Source organism: Miniopterus natalensis, chromosome 11, assembly GCF_054644295.1.
Source record: "Miniopterus natalensis isolate mMinNat1 chromosome 11, mMinNat1.hap1, whole genome shotgun sequence".
Taxonomy (NCBI): domain Eukaryota; kingdom Metazoa; phylum Chordata; class Mammalia; order Chiroptera; family Miniopteridae; genus Miniopterus; species Miniopterus natalensis.
This window is the reverse complement of record NC_142091.1, coordinates 37482071-37502161: the sequence shown is the minus strand read 5'-3', so window position 1 is coordinate 37502161 and position 20091 is coordinate 37482071. Positions and strand designations below refer to the sequence as shown.

Genomic DNA, 20091 nt, shown 5'->3' with positions numbered 1-20091 from the left:
GATTACTGCAACACGCTGGTCTCACCTTCTCTAAACCATTCTCCACTGTAATCAGAGTAATTGTTTCAAAATGCAAATCTATCATTGTCAGGAAAATTGAAAGAGAAAGGGTTAATTTAAGAAGGAAGGTATCAAATGCAAATGTGAGCAAGTTATACCTTACCTTTGTTTAAAGTCCTTTTTTTTTGTTTTTGCCACTTAGGAACAAAGCAAAAGTCTGATCTGACCTGGTCCAGAAAGCCCTGCAGTCTACCTTTCTGTCAGCTTCATCTCTTGTCAGAGGCCCTCTCAGTCCAACTATACTGTTCTTTCAATTCCTGGAAGCAGCCTACTTGCTCCTGCCATGGGGCCTTTATACAGGCTCCTTCCTTTCATTGGAACATTCCTTCCCTTAGCTCCTTCCCATCTCTGAGATCTCAGTGAAAGTGTCTGTCTCTCAGAAGTCTCCCCGATTCTCAGTCTTTTGTCTACCTCTTTTCTGGAATAGTGTTCCTTTCCTTCAGAGAGTACTTAATTTATAAATTATATATTTGATAGTGTGATTATATGAGCAGTGTCTGTCTACTCCACTGGACTCTGAGCTCCATTATCTGCATGTGCCCACTCTTATTGTATCTCTGCCATCTAGCACTGTACCTGGCACAGAGTGAAAATTTGTTGAATGAATAAACTCTCCATAGTGCTCACTTTCTTTCATCCTTCTGTTCTTTTGGGAGAGTTGTTCCTTCCACCTGCCATCTACGGCAAAACTTCTCCTGCACTCTCACCTATAGGATGGAGAGCCTGTCCCCTCTCGCCTTCTCGGGGCGCTCTTTCTGCTGTGCTTCACCGTGTCCCTCCAGCTACTGAGTCCTCTCCCCGCTGTGCCAGACTTCTCGTCATCTCCATTTCCTCCCTCCTGGGCACTCCCGAACTCGCTCCAGCCTCCCTTCACCTCCCACTACTTCATTTAAACCCGTGTTTACATATTACCAAAGCTACCTACCAATGAACTCATGTAATTACAGCCAATAGACATGTTTTCATGTCTGTTTTGCTTGACCTGTCAGCAACATTTGACTACTGATGATATCTTCCTTCTTAAATTAATGCTTTCTCTGAGCTTTTCTGGTGAGACACTTGGTTTCCCTCGAATCTTTCTGACCAGTCCTTTTCTGGCTCCTTTTCATTTCCCTGCCCCTTGTTGATAGTCTCAAAACTCCAAGACAGCCCTCTTCTCTATGATTTCTTCAGGCTACCTCATTCATACCTATGGCTTCAGCTTCCATCTAAATTTTTATAATTCCTTAGTTGATACTTCCACCCCAAATTTCTCTACTAACTTTACATATAATATAATTTTATGTAATAAATATATTATACATGTATAATATATATACCCGCTGCTCCCCCAGAGTTCCCTACCTCAGCTCATACACAGTCGAGAAACTGAAGGGTCATCTTTGACTCCTCTCTCTTTGCCACTATCAGAACCAATATATCTGAAAGTCCTTTCACTTCTCACAAATTTTAGCTTATGTCTACTTCTGTATGTTCCTCTTCATTGCTAGAATCCTAATCAAAACCATACTATTCTGGCCTGGACCATTGAAACAGTCTCCTAACCAGGTCTTGTTCCCCTTTATTTACTACACTGTAGCAAGAGCGATCTTTAAGAAACAGCCCAATCCTGGCACTCTCATGTTTAAAAAATTTCGACTTATCCTCTCCTTGTCCTTAAGGACACAGTATATTCTAGATAAATGTCTTACGGTGTACAGGACCTTGCACAGCCTGGTCCCTGCTGCCCTCTCCAGCCTAGTCTTTTAGCACTGAGCCCTCATCCTGTGTTCCTCACCCCGGCCCCTCGCTGTCTGTTCTACTGTCACCTGTACTTTTATCAGAGTTAAGATGACAGCTCCATTCGGTCAGTTGCTTAGGCCAAAGTCTTTGAAGCTATCTTTGACTTCTCCACCTTTCACACCTCATATGAGATCTGTCAACAAATCATGTTGGTTCTGTTTACAAAATATGAGCATTCAACCACTTGTCACCACTCCACAGCTGCCACCCTGGCTTAAACCACCCTCTTCTCTTGCCTGGATTTTTGCAGTAGCCTCTCCCTGTTTCCTTTCTTGCTCTCCTGTAATTTATCCTCACAGAGTAGCCAATGCATCCATGTCTCTCCTCTTTTCAGAATCCTCCATACCTTCCCTTTTCATTCAGAGTAAAAGCCCAAGTCCTTGCCGTGACCTACACGACCCTGCGCAATCTGGACGTGTTGCCTGGCTGACTGGACCCCCTTTTCCTTTCCCCTCTCACTCTGCTCCAGCCACTTCCCAGCTTCTGTGCCTGTGGCCTGCCTTACGGTTCCATGCATTATCGTAACTTGCAGTGAGTTATAGATAAAGCTTTAGTGATGTGCTACTCAGTAGAAAAATGTGAAAGGTTTTTTTTTAGAGGTGATGCAGTGAAATAGCATCTTCTACTCTGCCAGGTGGAAGGAAAGAGAGATGGGCATTTCCAGGAAGTGAGCAAAGGCAGAGAGAGGAGCCTGGTGTGTTCAGGAGACTGAGGAAACCTCTTGAGCATAAGGTTGCAGATAAATCAGGGAAATGGGTTAGATCACTTAGGCCTTGAAAGCTAGGCAGAGAAGTTAAAGTTTAAGACAATGACTGATTAGGAAGCAGGGCTGAGAAGTGACTTGATTTTTTAAAAAAGTCTTAATAATACTGGTTTCTGGTGAGTAGAGGACAGGAATGCTGCTAAACATCCCACAGTGCACAGAACAACAGAGTTTTCCGGCGTGGCAGTGGGAATGGAGAGATAAGATTGTTTCACAGGGAACATAATTTGTTGACTTGGTGAATCACTGCACATGTAAAAGGCGAAGAAGGCGGGTAAAATGGAATGTCACCCTCAGCCTGAGCAGCTGATAAAAGTTGCGGTGGAAACTAATCGGGGCAGGAAAAGTATGTTGAGTTTGAATTCAAGTCATGGCCTCAGAACCTATTGACTATGTCTTGTCACATTTTTCTACTACTGTGGGCAGAAGTCATCTTACTACACATAATAAAAATTTTAAATTGCCCTAATTGAACCTTTGGCCCTGACCACTCTTTAGGTTCATTTTAATGTTAACATGCACACCTTGTGGTTATGTAGAGGCTTTGTTTTCAATGTGTGCTTATTTCAGTGTACTCTTTCCACATTTAAAAGTTTCTGTATTTATAATTTGAAAGTGGAGATATTTGTGGATGGAGAGCTATGCAGATAGTCTGCATGTGATGGTTTATAGAAAGATGACCAACTACATCTTAGCCTTAGGGCTCCAGTACATTTCTTCCAAAGTGCCCCCTGTTGTTAGGTCCTTCCAGTTAGGTAGTTTCTTTGCGAGCTGCCCACCACAGAATGATTCTCAGACACCCTGTGAAAGCCTGGTGTACTTTGCTTCTCCTGAATTTCCTTTGCTGTCATTTTTATGCATCTCAATTTAGGACTAAACCACATATCATGGTTTATGTTTTACTGCTTTGGTTAAGTACAAAGCTGTATCTTCTCGACGGGTGTGGGAAGCATTTGATGTTCCTTTAGTGCAGAATAAAAACAGTTCATGACCTTGCTCACTCCGCAGTGCCTGGAAGTTTACAGCACAACAGGTTTACATTTTGGACACTATGTAATCAGCAATTTTCGAAAATTTAATATAAGCTTTTAAATTCTGTTTCCTTCTATTTTCCCTATAAAACAACATCCTCCGGGCTTTATGGGATGTATCTTTTCCTCAGGCAATTGAAATTAAGACTATCCAGTAATTGTCACCTACCACTCCTTTCAATAAGATAATTTTTTTTTTCTTGAGAATAACTGTATATTGTAAAACTAAGGAAGGTGGAGTTTTCTTCTTGACCCTATCTAAGTTGTGATTGATCTGTTTGTAGAGCAGTCCCTTTGAAAGGATGAAACGTGGACTTGGTCTTGAGAATCGGGAAAGTATGATTAGTAGGTATGCTGGAACCTTTTCTTCTTCATTTGCAGGAGTGGGAGAATGGAAGTAGTGAGGGAGACTTAGTCCCTAAAAGAACTCATTATCTTTATAAGGATCCACAGATCTCATGCCTTTGTTGCTTCCGTGAGTCAGATTAAAACGGAAAGTCTTAGGAGAGCTCCATGACATCAGTACACTGCCTTGGAGACGTACATCCAAATTGCCACCCCTGTGAATATGAATGAATGGTTTATGAATTTTCGCTCATATTGGTGCTGTTGATTTGACTGGCCACCTCAAATGAAACAAATTGTATATATTGCTTTCACATCTGATTTTTTTTCTTAATCTTCCTTTCCCGTTTAGTAGAAGTTGAGATGTCGGGACCAAGGTATTAGAGGAAAATTTTTCTAGGATCTTAATCCTAGGCTGGTAAGGTTATGATATGTAAATATGAAACATAGTCGCCTCAGCTCCTTGGGGTTAGTGGGCCACTTTCTAATATCTTAATCCCTTGTTGCATAACCTATGTAGTTTTTTTCTTTGAAACAAAGCAGCCATTGTTCTGATTTAACTAATGTAATGAAGATACTGAGATAATAGGTTCCAGTGACTGTAACTAAGTGATTAAGCCCAAGTCTTCAGATGTTTATGCGTCTTCAGATGTTTATGCTGTATCCAAGAAACTTCCACCTTTGTCAACAACTTTGAGGTGGTTTTACTCAAGTTTTTTAAAACTTCTGATCCTACTTTACCTTTTTTAGGTTTCCATTATACCCAAAAGGAGGGGAGAAGTTGCAATTTGATTACGGTGTCTATCTTCTGAACAAAAATATAGCACAGGTAAGTAACTCTTCACTCCTTTCCTACTTCCCACGGGCATCCTGCTTTCTTATTAAAATAAGAGTTGACTGTTGCATTGAACCAGTTACAATGTTAATGCAAAGTTGCTTCTTGGCCACAGTCTTATTCTGTGCTGTTATAAATACTACAGAGAAGCAATGGGGGTACAAATTGGAACCCGCCTGCTAAACTCAGAAGCTCATTGCTGGCTTGTTACTGCTAGTAGACTGAACTTGAATGTGGGCTTTACAGCCTCTCGCCTCTGCAGCTTGACCACTAATAGCTTTCTTCTCACACAGCTTTCTTCTCCTAGACCACATCTAAGAACTCATTTTGCACTGAGATTTGTTTATGGAGTAAAAGTTTAGTGGCTTTGGCAAGTCCTTAATGATCTCCTCACCTCATTATCCAGGGCCAAAAAGAAAAGACCAAGCACATGGTCCTTCCAACCCATCCTGGATTTTTGTGGTTCTCTTAACATCACACCACTTAATATCTCATTTAAATAATGTCTTTCCACATGCCGTAGAAAGACTGACAGATGCTTGCTTGGGCTTGCATTTTCCTGAAAGAACTGTGGTATTTCCCTAGCATACCTGGCTCTACTTCAAGATGTAGACATTCCATAAATTTCCTAGTTGTACAGGAAGGTCAGCTTCAGTGCTTTGTTTTTATTTGGACATCCTTTCAATTAGAAGAGTAAATGGATGAGTATCTAGGGTTTGGCTGTTATTTAAAGACATTATAACCGTATCCTCAGACCTCTCTGTTTTATAGAAACAATAAGGTTTGTGATTCTTTCGTTTATATGAGCCCAAATTGCCTTTTATCTATATGCATCTAAAGATTCACTAAAAATGATTCTCATATTCATTCTGGTAGACCTAAAATTGTTCCTTCATATGGGTGTCATCTTTGCCTTTCTTTGCCTCGTCCAACTTCAGTTTAAAGTTTTATTTTTTACTTTGGTTTTTACTAAGGTTCTTATCCTTTTCTGCCATTAGATCAGATTTCTAGTTTGCAGTCCTCAATTAATCACCGTTTTACAACCCCACACTCACTGCCCTCTCAGTCATACTGCTCTTATTGTTCCTACCGCTCCAGCCTGTGTTCTTTCCTCCAGGCAAGAGGCCTTGCTCACAGCCTCTGGCCATGACTCATCTTTCCATGTGCCGTTCTTGCCACAACTGATGCTTTTCCTCCCTCCATTTTTGGCAGAAAAGTATCTCAGTCTAAGAAACAGGACTTTAATTTCAAGGCTGCCAAGCTCACACTACTGATCACAGTGGTCATGCCATGGAAAAGGCAGTGCTGAGACAGAGCTGGTCAAGAACCGACTAGACTGAGAGTGCACTGAGGAAGAGGTCTGTGTAAATTAGAGGACACGGATACTGGCGTCCAGAGTCTGGGATGCAGCGTAGCAATAGCATTGGCCTCGTTCAGTAGAACTGAGTTCTGATCTGTGGTCAGAGGCTCTGCTCTTCTTGTCCTAGTTTCTTTTTCTTGCTCTAAGCACAAGGCCCTAGGTCAGAAGTCTGTTGGAAGATTCCAGATGAAACCTACTCCTGATTAAGGGTAAGGCTGAAATGCCCAGATTTCCTCATAAATCCCAGCTTCACATACGCACACACGCACACACACACACTTATTTCTTTCTTCTTAGGGCCCAATAGAAATGCCAAGTTGGTATAAAGAAGCGCTGAGAACAGCCCAGCTGGCTTTGAAAACGGGACAAAGAGGGAGGCTGATTGTGTACAAGGGGAACTCGGATGAAGCCCGCCCTAGACATCAGACTTAGCTCTAGTGGCTGTCTGGTCCTCACTTGGGAACACTTCCCAAGTAGCCTTCGACTTTATTCTTAACTAAACCAAGGCCACAAGTATATTGAACTAATTTTATTCACCTGTTTAAAAAATGGATTACTTCTAGTAATTTTGTATCATCTGTAACTTCATACCCTTTTTTAAAATGAGAGCTTGCACTTGGGTTTGCATTTAAGACCCATAGGTTAACCACTGTAAATCGAGAGAGAGAGTAACTTGTTCTCTGCTGTGTTTTTATAACTGTTGTGGCAGTTTTAAAAGGAGAGGACAATAAACTTCTTAAAAACAGACTTCCTTAGGTTTCAGAGTTCATTCAGGAAGCCCGTTTCTTAGCATTTAGAAAGAAACTTTTAGCAAATCTGTGACCTTCAACCTTTCTTTGCTTCAACTCTTTTCCACCTCTGCCTATTTCTGGGGAATGTTTCATTCTGTCTTTGGCCTTTCTACCATCACTTTATTACATTTCAACTTATCACAATCAAAGAACCGTTAATTATCATGGCTCCTAACCAGTTAGTATATCAATAAGATATTTCTAACTTTCAAAGGTTCATTTTTCTATACATATATACCAATACACATTGTCAAAGGGGAGTTTGTCTTCTGAGCCCGTCTCATTTCTGCCCCATCTCTAGAGATGAACAGATCATACTCTTAAAGCGGCCCCGCCTCAGCAGCCTGTGGGCCGCGCTAGCTGGGGGGGGGCGGGAGGGGGAATGAGAGCCCTGGCCGGTTACGGCGCCGGAGAAGGAGAGGTGAAGTCATTCAGCACGGCATCCATAACCCGTTACGGATCTGAATGAATAGTCAATAGGACCTTTCATCACAACCAGAAGTAGTAGTAAAATCACTTTTTTGGTAGAGGAAATGACAGAATTTAGCAATATTTGTTACTTCAGTATTTGGGATCAGTCCAGCCCAAGTTTGAAAGCACAGGCTTAGAAAGACAGGCCTTCAAGCAGAAACCCTCCAGTGTTGTTTGAAGAGCTGAGAGGATTAGCAAGGCCTGCTCGCCCCCTTCCTGTCACTGCTGTCTGAAGGTGTGCGCGCTGGCTTGGTGTTGAAGGTGAAGAAAGCAAAATGGCTTGTTTTTAGCACCACTTACTAATATTTTTCCAGTGTCAGCCTCTTTGTCTGGAATAGCACTCTTTGTCGGTTAGCATTCAGCGCTATGAGAATGAGCCTGGCAAAATTCAGGCGCAGTGTAATTAATATTGACTTAAAAAACCAGGTCCTGCCATAATTGTCAGTAAGTTTATAAGTATATTAGAATTTGTGTATAGCACAGTAGTTTGCTTTTAGTTCTCAAAGCATAAAAAGTAGTAAAACAAAAAAATTACAATACTTTTACCTGACATTTATGGAGAGCTTTATAGTTTGTAACATACAAACGTATATATTCGTGTAACCCTCATCATCACCCTATGGAGTGAAAAGAGAGCAGCTACTATTAAATGAATTTAAAGACACAATGGCTTTTGACATCTGTCACTTCAGCGCAGCATCACATAATCCGACAGGCTTACTTCCATATATTTTACTGTCTTTTACATTTCCATCCTAAGCATGCACAGAATCAAAGTAGGTGACATTCCCAAATAGAAAAGGAACTGAATGTTCATTTTGCAATTATGATATTTCTATGAGTAATCGCAATGCCTGAAACACTATAAATTCTCCAAAGATGTATTAAATGAATGTATTTGATACAGCACCATCATACAACTAAGAAACTGAGCTTCAGAAAAGTTGTGACTTTCTTTAAATTGGTGAATTAGTTGATTCAACAAATATTTGTTGAGCACCTACTGTGTGCTATATACAGGGTGTGGCAAAAGTAGGTTTACAGTTGTGAGTATGTGAAAGAGTTTATTTTTGTATTATTATTTATTACTTATTGTCTTATTTTCCATAGGAACAATGATAAACCTACTTTTGCCCCACCCCGTGTATGCTGAGTTAGGTCCTCGCAGCTAGAACAGCGAATAAGACACATGGAATCTGTCCCTCATAAACAAGGGGGCCCAGAAGGACCAGTATTACACAATTCCACTTTTTTCAATTACCTAGACTAGGCACATTCTTAGAGCTGGGAAGTGGATTAGAGGTTACTAAAGGCTGGGGAAAGGGGAAATGGGGGAGTTATTAATTAATGCTCATAATTTCTATTTGGGATGATTAAAAAATTCTGAAAATAGTGGTGATGGTGAATTAATGCCACTGAATATACACTTAAAAATGGTTAAAATGACAAATTTTGTGTTATATATTTTACCACAATTAAAAAATAGTAAACCAAAAACCATTGAATTATACACTTGGAATGAGTGAATTGTATGGTATATGATTATATCTCAGTAAAGCTGTTTAAAAAACGCACACGTCCCTGCCTCATTAAACTTGTAATCTAATGGAAAGAGATAGACAATAAACAAAATAATTTTAGGTAGTGATAAGTGCTGTGATAGAAATTGATTAGGTGATATAATAGTAAATAACTAGTGAGGGACCTACTTTAGATAAAGTTGTCAAATAAACCTTATTGAAGAAGTGATATTGAGCTAAGACATGGAGATGACAAGGAAGCAGCTGTGTAAAGAGCTAGGAAACAGTAGGTTCCTTATGGGCATGAAAACAATGCAAAGGCCCTGAGGTAGGAAAGAACTTGTTGTATTTAAGTAACTGGCTAATGTGGTAGGAGCATAGTAATTAAAGGGAGAGGTAGCCAGGGAGTATATCATATAAGGCCTTAGAGATTATAGTAGAGAGTTTGAATCTATTCTAAATATGAAGGGAAGCCAATGAATAATTTCAGCAGGAAAGTGGCAGGATTTGATTTATTTTTTTAAAGATCACTCTGGCTGCTCTAATGGATTAGAGAGGACTAGAGTGGAAGCAGGGTTGCCATTTAGAAGACTATTTCAGAAGATCTGAAGAGGGCTGATAGTTGCTTGGACTGGGATAGTAGGGATAGAGATGGAGGGAAGTGAACAGATTTAAAGTATATTGTGGGTGCTACGTAAGCATTACTAATTTTCAGGGAAATGCTAATCAAAATGACAATAAGATATCACTTTACACCTATTAGAATAGCTATTGTAAAAAAACAAGAAATTACAAGTGTTGGCGAGGATGTGGAGAAAAGGAACCCTTGTACACTGTTGGTGGGAGTGTCAACTGGTACAGCCACTGTGGAAAACAGTATGGAAATTACTGAAAAAATTAAAAATAAGACTACCGTATGATCCAGAAATTCTACTTCTGGGTATTTATCTAAAGGAAATGAAAATAGTAACTTGAAGAGCTATCTGAACACCCCCCCCCCCATGTTTATTGCATCATTATTTACAATAGCCAAGACATGGAAACAATCTAGGTGCCCATCAATGGATGAACGAATAAAGATAATGTGATATATATAATATGCCATTGTATGTATGTGTATACTGCCATAAAAATGAATGAAATCTTACCATTTGCAACAACGTAGATGGACCTCGAAGGAACTATGCTAAATGAAATAAGTCAGACAAAGAAATACAAATACTTTTATCTCACTTATATATGGAATTTTAAAACAAAAACTGAACTCAGATACAGAAAACAAAACATGTTTGGTGGTTGCCAGAGGCAGGGGGTTACGGGGTGGCCAAAATGGGTGAAGGTGGTCAAAGAGTACAAACTTCCAGCTACATAATAAATATGTCCTGGGACTGTAATGTACAGCATGGTGATTGTGGTTATAGTTCCTTATTGTATATTTAAAGTTGCTAAGAGAGTGTATCTTAAAAGTTCTCATCACAAGAAAAATAAATTGTGACTGTGTGTTGTGATGGATGTTAAACTTATTAGAATCATTTTGTAATATATACATATACCGAATCATCCGTACATATGAAACTAATATAATGTTCTACGTCAATTATATTTTAGTGGAAAATAGTAGAATTACGTTATGGGAGATGAGCTAATGGATTGAGTTGGCAGGTGAGGAAAGGGGGGTGACCGGGAGTGGCTCGGGTTTGTGCGTGTGCGTATGAGAGAGAGAGAGAGAGAGAGAGAGAGAAAGAATGGGCTCACAGCCGGAAAAACGGGGGTTAAGGACAGGCTTGGTTTTTTTAATCTGCTTATTTTGTGGGAAGGTGGAGTTGGTTTGTTTTTTGTTTTGTTTTTTTAAGATGGAAAGTGTCAGTTCATGTTTTATGCTGACGAGAGTGATCAAATAAAGAAATTGTCAATACAAGATAAAAAATGGGATACTGGAAAGAGTCAAGGCTTTGGGAAGGGAAGAGGAAATAGGACACAACTTAAGTGAACATGTTGACATAAAATAGATAGAGGAGAAACTTTCAACCAACTCATTGTTTTACATTAAGAATTTCATTGATGCCCGGCTGGCGTGGCTCAGCGGTTGAGCATCGGCCTAGGATCCAGGCGATCGGGGTTCGATTCCCAGTCAGGGCACATGCCCGGGTTGCGGGCTCCATCCCCAATGAGGGGCGTGCAGGAAGCAGCCAGTCAATGACTCTCTCATCATTGATGTTTCTCTCTCTCTCTCTCTCTCTCTCTCTCTCTCTCTCTCTCTCTCTCTCTCTCTCTCTCTCTCTCCTTTCCTCTCTCTGAAATCAATAAAGATATATTTAAAAAAGAAAAAGAAAAAGAATTTTCTTGATGAAGCAGTAAAAATATTAATTATATTAAATCTTGATCCTTTAGCACATATCTTTTTAGTATTCGGTGTGATGGAAAGGCAAATATTCACAAAGCACTTCTGCTGTATACTGAAGTAAATGGTTGTTTCAGGGAAAAGCCCTTGGGTAATTGAGTTGCTAATTGAACCACCTAGTTTTTCATGGGGTACCATCTTCACTTGAAAGAATGACCAATAGACAGTTGATAAACTATTCAGACTTAGGTAGATGATGAAATTTAAGATTTTGAATGAAAATGAGTATTTCTGAAAACTCATGTTGGCCCCCATGACATCGACAGCTTCCCATTCCTTAAAGATGCTTTTGATGAGGTTAGCAGTGATATTTAACAACTGTAATTTTTAAATATTTCATAATGAATGTGTCAACATTTAAAATCTTTATAACTCGGTGAGCCAATATTTTCCAAGTGACCAATGTATGATGCTATGAAATCATGTACAGGTAAAGATCTCTTCAAAGTGCTAAAAAACTAATGGATTTTAATGTAACAGATGTAAAAAGTATGATCCGTTTTCAGATTTACCGTGTTACTAACATTTAAGAAACTACTGCTTGGTGAGTCTGGGGGTATCAGAGAAGAATAGCCACAGTTATCTGAAAAGGCTATTAAAATACTACTTTCTTTTCTGACTACATAGTTATATGAGGCAGGATTTTCTTATGAAATAACATATGGTAACAAAATGAATGCAGAAGAATACATAAGAATCCAGCTGTCTTCTGTTAAGGCAGACATTGGAAAAGAGACTTGCAAAAATATAAAACAAATGTCCTCATCTCTCTTTTGGAAAATAGCTTTTCTTCTTTTTCATTAAAAATATTTATGTTAACAAATAATAGATTTCTATTGTTGTATTAAAATGAATCAATAAATATTTTAAAATTTTATCAGTTTTAACTTCTAATGTGTGATATATATATGATCCACATAAACAAAAGCTCTTTTGGGTCCTCAGTAATTTTAAGAGTGTAAAGGGATCTTGAGACCAAAAAGTTTGAGAAACACTGTCCACGAGAATGAGGCTGTCTAGATTTCCTATGAAACACTTCAACTGCTCAAGTTCAATAAACCAAGACACATGTGCCAGTTCCCCAAATGTGGAGACGTTGTGTAAGAGACCAGTTTGGATTCTGCTAATACTGTATAGTACAAGTCATAAGGCTCTCAGTGGGTTCTTCCCTGTTGCTTTTGCCTTTTCTTAAGCCAGCCCTCTTCTCTCCTTTCTTGAAAGCTCAGGGACTTAAGAGCAATGCTTTGAGGATATAGTTTACAAATACTAATGGTGATTTACATTTGTATTGAATGTAATGGCTTTGGTATATTTTTACTTCAATGTCTCATTTTATACTCTGTGAAGTATGTTACCTAGGTCTATCTTTAGAGATAAAAATTGATCTGCTACTATGATTACTTCCTCTAGGATGACAAAGCTATTAATGGCTAACAGAATTCAAGACCAGATCTTCTGAGGTCAAATCCAGATATATCCCATTAACATTGTTTCTTTTCTTTTTTCTTTCTTTTCCTTTTCTCTCCTTTACCCCTTCTTTCCTTCTTTCTTTCCTTCCTTCTTTCCTTCTTTCCTCCCTCCCTCCCATTTGGGTCTTATTACAATCCTGTGAGGTAGTTAGAGCACAGATAATTATCTGCATTTCACAGATGAGACCCTGAGACCATGAGTTAAGAACTGGAATTAGAATTTGCGGACTTCATGACCTCTCTTCTTTTTCCTCTATTACCTCTTTCCCATTAAGTTATTTTAAGACTTCATAGAAAGTAAAAGTAGCTTCTCCTTCCAAAAGCAGTTGGAAACCTCTCTACTGCCAAGGACACGGTCTTTCTCTAAAACTTGACTACTCCTGGGGCTCACAGTGCACAGCTATTTAGAAGGGATCCATGCCAGCTTATACCTAGCAGCTTAAATGCATGTGTATTTCTTCAACATACAGTCCAATGTATATGACACATGGGGAGAAAATGCATTTTTATTTCTTAATTCTTCTTGGAATCAAGAATAAAAATTCCAAGGATGTTTTAATAGTCAAAATGCCCCCCCGTACCTACAAAATTTTCCAGTAATGTAGTAGAAACTATTTTTAAGTCCTATATCTATATATTTTTTTAAAAAACACAACTTTACTGAGATGTAACTCATATACCATACAATTCACCCATTTAAAATGTACACTTAAATGGTTTTTAGTACATTCATCGAGTTGTGCAGCTATCACCACAGTAAATTTTAGAATATTTTCATTACTCAAAAAGAAACCCCATACCCATTAACAGTCACTCCCCATTCCCCCAAGACCTCTGTCCCTAGGTAGCTGCCATTCTGCTTTCTGTTTCTGTAGATTTTTCTTATTCTGGACATTTCATATAAGTGGAACCATAAAATATTTGTTCTTTGTGACTGGCTTCTTTCACTCTCCAGGGTTCAGGGTTCATCGATGTTTTAGCATGTATCAGTCATTTCTTTTTATTGCCAAATCATTTTGGCAATTTGAAGTTATATATGGATATACCACATTTTATCCATCTGTTCATCAGTTGATAGGCATCATCTGGGTTGTTTACACTTTTGGCTATTATGAGTAATACTGCTGTGAGGATTCATGTACAAGTTTTTATGGGGACATAAGTTTTCATTACTCTTGGGTATATACCTAGTAGTGGAATTGCTGAGCCATATGGTAACTATGTTTAATATTTTGAGGAATTGCCAGACTGTTTTCTAAAACAGCTGCATCATTTTACATTTCCACCAGCAATGTATAAGAGTTTCAATTTCTCTATGTCCTTGCCAACACTTGTTATTTTCCCTCTTTTTTATTATAGCCATCCTACTGAATATAAAGTGGTATCTCATTGTGGTTTTTATTTGAACTTCTGTAGTGGCTAATGGTGTTGAGCTTCTTTTTATGTGCTTACTGGACATTTGTATATGTTCTTTAGAGAAATGTCTATTCAGACCCTTTGCACATTTTTAAAATTAGGTCTTTTGTCTTTATTGTTGAGTTGTAAGAGTTCTTTATACAACCTAGACATAGTCCCTTCTCAGGTGTATGATTTGCAAATATTTTTTTCTATTCCACAGGTTGTCTTTTTCACTTTCTTGATAGTGTTCATTGAAACACAAAGGTTTTTCTTGTTTATGCTTTTGGTGTCATATCTAAGAAAGCTTAGCCCAAGTACTTTTAGGTTTTCTTCAGTGTTTTAGCTCATATGTTTAGGTCTGTGATCCATTTTGAATTAATTTTTTTTGGTATAGTGTAAGAAAGGAGGCCAACTTCATTCTTTTGCATGAAAATATCCAGTTGTCCCAGAAAAAAAATGGTTGAAAGACTGTTCTTTACCCACTGAGTGGTCTTGGCACTCTTGTTGAAGGTTAATTATAAGTATGAGGATTTATTTATCAACCCTATCCTTATGCTAATACCACCCTATATGTTTTTTCTTTAAAAAATATTTTGTAAATACAATAATAATATATACCAATTATAAAAATTTTCTTAAGTACGAAAGAAGACAGAAGAACATAATTTTTTTAAGAGTTGATAATTTCACCATTCACATGTACCTTCTGGATCTTCCAAAATTTTTTTTCTTTTTCTCACATAGTTGAGATAACATTTCTTTTTCTTGAGCACAAGCATTTTCCCAACTCATTAAAAACTCTTAATCAATATTTTAAATATATATTTCATTTGTGTGCATATATTATAATTTGTTTATTCTTATAATCTTGGACATCTGTTCTATTTTTTCTTAAAAATAAGGTTTTAGTTACTATATTAGCACAAATATGTGTTTTACATATATATTAATATATTTCTGCTTTGTAGAGTGACATTCAGATATGAGATACAGTAAGGTAAATAAATATTAAAGCAGTTTATAGCAGCAGAAATCCTGTCTTTTAAGCTTTTTTATGGGTCCTACAGTGTTTTTACTAAATTAGTACAAACTTAAGCTTCATGCTACAGTGGATACGCAGATTTTCATTCAGATCCTCACTGTGAAAGATGATGCTAATTATAATTAATCCTTGTGTGATTTTTTTTTTTTCTAAGAATAGAAAAATGACATTTCTCTGTGTGTGTATAATATATAGCTCAGTCCACAAATATCTGAGTGAGCTATGCAAGGCCTGTGAAAGGCTGCATTTACCCACAAGGTGCCTATATTTGGGGGAGGGTGGTAAAATATACGCACAATATGTAAATAACAAGCAGTACGAGGCAGGGGATGGTCACTGTCAAAGGCGAAGTTCCATCCAAAGTTCCATTCAGAGGTTCACAGCAGAGAAACCCTGTGGGGGTGTAGAGTCCCACAGGCCTGGATGTGCGCTCCAATGACTAGATGACCTTGGGAATGGAATAGAATCTCCCCGCACCTCCATTCCCTTATCTCTGCAAAGACTGGGAAATCTTCATAGGATTGTTGTGGGAACTAGAAACAGTGAGTGTCAAGTTTGTAGCTCTGGATTCGTCGGCAGGGTACTCAGGAAATGGCAGCTGCCATTGTTTGCTCTTGACTGGTGGTTATTGTCATTCCTGTCAGGCTGATGTGGAGAAGGAACACTTCAGGAGACTAACTGGTCTGACACCTGAATGGAAATTTCGGGATGGAAGTCTCTGGCTAGTGAGGGAGGAGGGGAAGCTAGGGTGCAGAGGAAGGACCGATTTATTTATTTATTTATTTATTTATTTATTTATTTATTTATTTATTTATTTATTTATTTATTTATTTAATATGTCTTTATTGATTTCAGAGAGAGGAAGGGAGAGGGAGAGAGTTGAAAGGTCAGTGATGAGGGAGTCGGCGTTGATCGGCTGCTCCCACTGGGGATGGAGCCCCAGCCCGGGCGTGTGAACTGAGCCGACGCTCAGCTGCCGAGCCGGGCTGGCTCTAGGGGTGTCGGGCCGGCTCTAGGGGTGAAGGGCCGGCTCTAGGGGTGTCGGGCCGGCTCTAGGGGTGAAGGGCCGGCTCTAGGGGTGTCGGGCCGGCTCTAGGGGTGTCGGGCCGGCTCTAGGGGTGAAGGGCCGGCTCTAGGGGTGAAGGGCCGGCTCTAGGGGTGTCGGGCCGGCTCTAGGGGTGTCGGGCCGGCTCTAGGGGTGAAGGGCCGGCTCTAGGGGTGTCGGGCCGGCTCTAGGGGTGTCGGGCCGGCTCTAGGGGTGAAGGGCCGGCTCTAGGGGTGTTGGGGCCGGCTCTAGGGGTGAAGGGCCGGCTCTAGGGGTGTCGGGCCGGCTCTAGGGGTGTCGGGCCGGCTCTAGGGGTGTTGGGGCCGGCTCTAGGGGTGTCGGGCCGGCTCTAGGGGTGAAGGGCCGGCTCTAGGGGTGTTGGGCCGGCTCTAGGGTGAAGGGCCGGCTCTAGGGGTGTCGGGCCGGCTCTAGGGGTGTCGGGCCGGCTCTAGGGGTGAAGGGCCGGCTCTAGGGGTGTCGGGCCGGCTCTAGGGGTGAAGGGCTGGCTCTAGGGGTGTCGGGCCGGCTCTAGGGGTGAAGGGCCGGCTCTAGGGGTGTGGGCACCGGCGGCCCGAGCGGAGGGCGGCTTGATAGTGCGGGTGGGAAGATGCTTTTGGCTGAGCATCATTGGCCCCAGCGCCACGCAGCCCCCCTTTTTGTACTTGGACCTAAGTGTGGTGCGCGCACTCCCTGGCATGTTTCAGGTATCCGTGCATGTTTATTGAATGAAAGCACGGTGAAGGAGTTAGCCAGGAGATTTTCTTTCCTCCTTAAGGTTGACGGTTAATTAACTTATTTTTATTTAAATATGTGTGTATTTAAATATATATTTAAATGTATATTGACTTATGTCTATTGACTTATATCTATTTAAGGCTTTAACTGAGGTAGAAAATTAATATTAATAGTTGTTTTCCAAAAGTTCCATTCTGTATTTAAAGGGATAACATACAAGTTACCTTTTTGTAGTTACAAGTAATTGGTTAAGTGTTCATTAGTAATTTTTTTAAGAACCATGTTCAGCTATTAACCAGTTTATTAGACATTTTTAATGATATATTAACTGTGATCACTATACTCTTCAAATGCTGAGAGTGATAAATTGACAAGATAAAACAATTTCTTTTTACCTCATTTGGACATTTCCCCCCCGCTTTAAACTGAAACGAGAAATCCAGTGCCAAAAATATCTTCCCAAATGAAAAATAAAACAATTGTAGCTTACATTTTAGGGTATAGTGATCTTTCCCACATAAATCTCTTTTATCCTTTGCAAAAGCCCTAAAAGACGTTATATTATTATCTCTATTTTACATTTAGATAAACTGAATCTCTGAAGAGTGAAAGAAATTCAGATCCTAATCTTCCCACTCTAAGTTCAGTGGACCATACTTGCTGGTTTCCTTTTATCAGACAGAAAGAAACATATTAAATAACGGTTTTCTCTTTTATGTGTGGCTATCTAAGAGCTAAGTATAAATTCGGTCCCTTATTTGGTTTAGCATCTTTGATAACTTCTTTCTCTTCTTTTATCCTAGTTGTTTTAAAAGATTCACTTTAGCCTTTTACTTTGCATATTTTAATATTTTAAGCTGGCATATAATTTTCTTAAATTAAAGAAATAAACTGCTTATCACTAATGATGTTAGCCTTTTCCAAAGCACTGCCATGTGTGAATCTTGCTGGAGAAAATTATTTAAAGAATGTAGCTCAACTGAAACGAAATACACAGTGCTTAGTTTAGAGAAGGTCCACTATAAATTCTAGCTATATTGTTATGGTTAAGCCTCATGAAATGAATTATGAGAAGCAATATATATGAAAAATGAATTTGGTTTCATTTTAGTTGGCATCAAAGTGACCAGCATAGCTTAGATTTAAGCTACTTAAAGACATGAACTTCAAAAAACTGTTATATGTAAATTTTGGTACCTATTAGAGAAAAACACTTAAAAATGTGCAGACTTGGGTTTCCAGGGAAAATAAAATTAGTTTCCTAATTAATGTAAATTTATCAAGTGAAAACCAAAATCCTAGAATAAAATGAGCTGAAATAAATTCAACAGAACTGAGTGTTTAAGAATAAGTGCTATGGATCTAGACTACAGGCATTCAAATGCCAGTTCTGTCACTTTAGCTATATGGTTTTGGATAAGTTACTTAATTTCTCTGTACCTCAGTGTCCTCATCTGTAAAATGAGGATAATTATAATAATAATACTTATTATTATATATATTAATTCCCATCTCTTATGAGAGTTATTGTTATGAGGATTAAATAATATTTGTGAAGCACTTAAAATAGTGCCTGGAGCATAGTAAGTGCTAAATAAGTGTTTGCTGAATAAATAAAATGCAAAGTACAGTGTAATCATTGTTATAAAGAAATACCTGGTGGCTCAGTTGGGTAGAGTGTTGTCCGGTACACCAAAAGGTTGTGGGTTCGATTTCTAGTCCTGGCACATACCTACGTGCGAGTCTGATCCTCGGTCAGGGAGTGTGCAGGAGGCAACTGATTGATGTTTCTCTCTCTCCCCCTCCCTCTCCCTCCTCCCCTTCCTCTCTCTAAAATCAATTAAAAAAACAAAACATACACTTGGGTGAGGATTTTTTAAAAAGGGAATGCCATGTTCCACAAATACAGAATGAGGTGGAGATCTGTGGAAATAGATTTATAAGTTAAATGCAAGCTAAGGATAAGTCATGGGGAGAAAGCTGCCTTCTAGTTGCATCAGTGAGAGTACTGTGTACAAGAAGGAAACTGTGCACACACCTGATTCACTATCAGTGAGCCTTTAGGTTCAAGTTAAGGTAATAACTTTTATTTCTTTTTTCAAAATAGGATTAACTTTTTTATCATATAAACGATTCAATTGCAGTATAAATTTGTTTTAAAATACAGAATTACGTTAAAGAAAAAAATTAAAACCACTTGAGTTTCCACTACTCAGAGATAACCATTGTAACATTTTGGTTCACATCTTTCTAAACATCTATGCAAATATACATAGAGAAGTTAAATAGGTAAAATTTTACATAAATGTTTTCATACTGTGCTACTTTTTAAATTTAGCTGTATTGTAAAGGTAATTTCATATCGGTGATTTTAGTTGAATGAAATTTTGTTGTCTGCATTACATTCTGTTCTATGGGTGTACTGTACTTAATAGTTTCCTTGTTGATGGACATGTAGGTCGTTTCCAAGATTTTCCTGTTAATGAATAGCATTGTCAGGATAGGCATTCTTCTTCTTCGATATTTGTACATGTTTTCGGTTGTTTCCTTAGGATAAGTACCTAATTGCCGGGTCAAAGAATATATACATTTTAAAGTTTGGCATATCTGTTTCTCTGCCTTCTTGCCAATATTGTGTTATTAACCTTTTATATGTGAGGGAAGAAACATAATATCTCCACGTGTTCATTTCTAGCTCTTTGATTACTAGTGAGTCAGTTCATGTATTTTATATGTTTATTTGCTGTTTTAAGTTCTTTTGTGAATAACCAATACACTTTTATGCCTTTTTAAAAAAATAACTGTAGAATCCACAAAATGATATATGATCTAAGGAAGTAATGCACAGGCTTTGCAACTAAGTGTGAACAGTTTGCTAAGCCATGGACTGGTGCCAGGCTTTACTTCTCTGTTTTTACCTCCTTTCTTCCCCCAGTCCTCTCTAGGATTGTCACGGTCAGTTCCCTTGCTATGTAAAAGCAGCCCATGGCAGTAGAGCAAAGGCTGGACTGAAGACAGCTTTTGGAGAAGTTTCTAAACGCCC

The 20091-nt window shown here is 38.9% G+C and overlaps 1 protein-coding gene across 1 annotated transcript in view; it reads left to right on the top strand.

The window, feature by feature from the left end:
- Nucleotides 1-20091, top strand: part of UVRAG (UV radiation resistance associated) — a 242541-nt gene that overhangs the window by 167941 nt on the left and 54509 nt on the right. The window contains exon 13 of the mRNA XM_087821652.1: nucleotides 4732-4810. Within this exon, the coding sequence (XP_087677778.1) occupies nucleotides 4732-4810 (79 nt within the window). The remainder of the gene's footprint in view (nucleotides 1-4731; nucleotides 4811-20091) is intronic.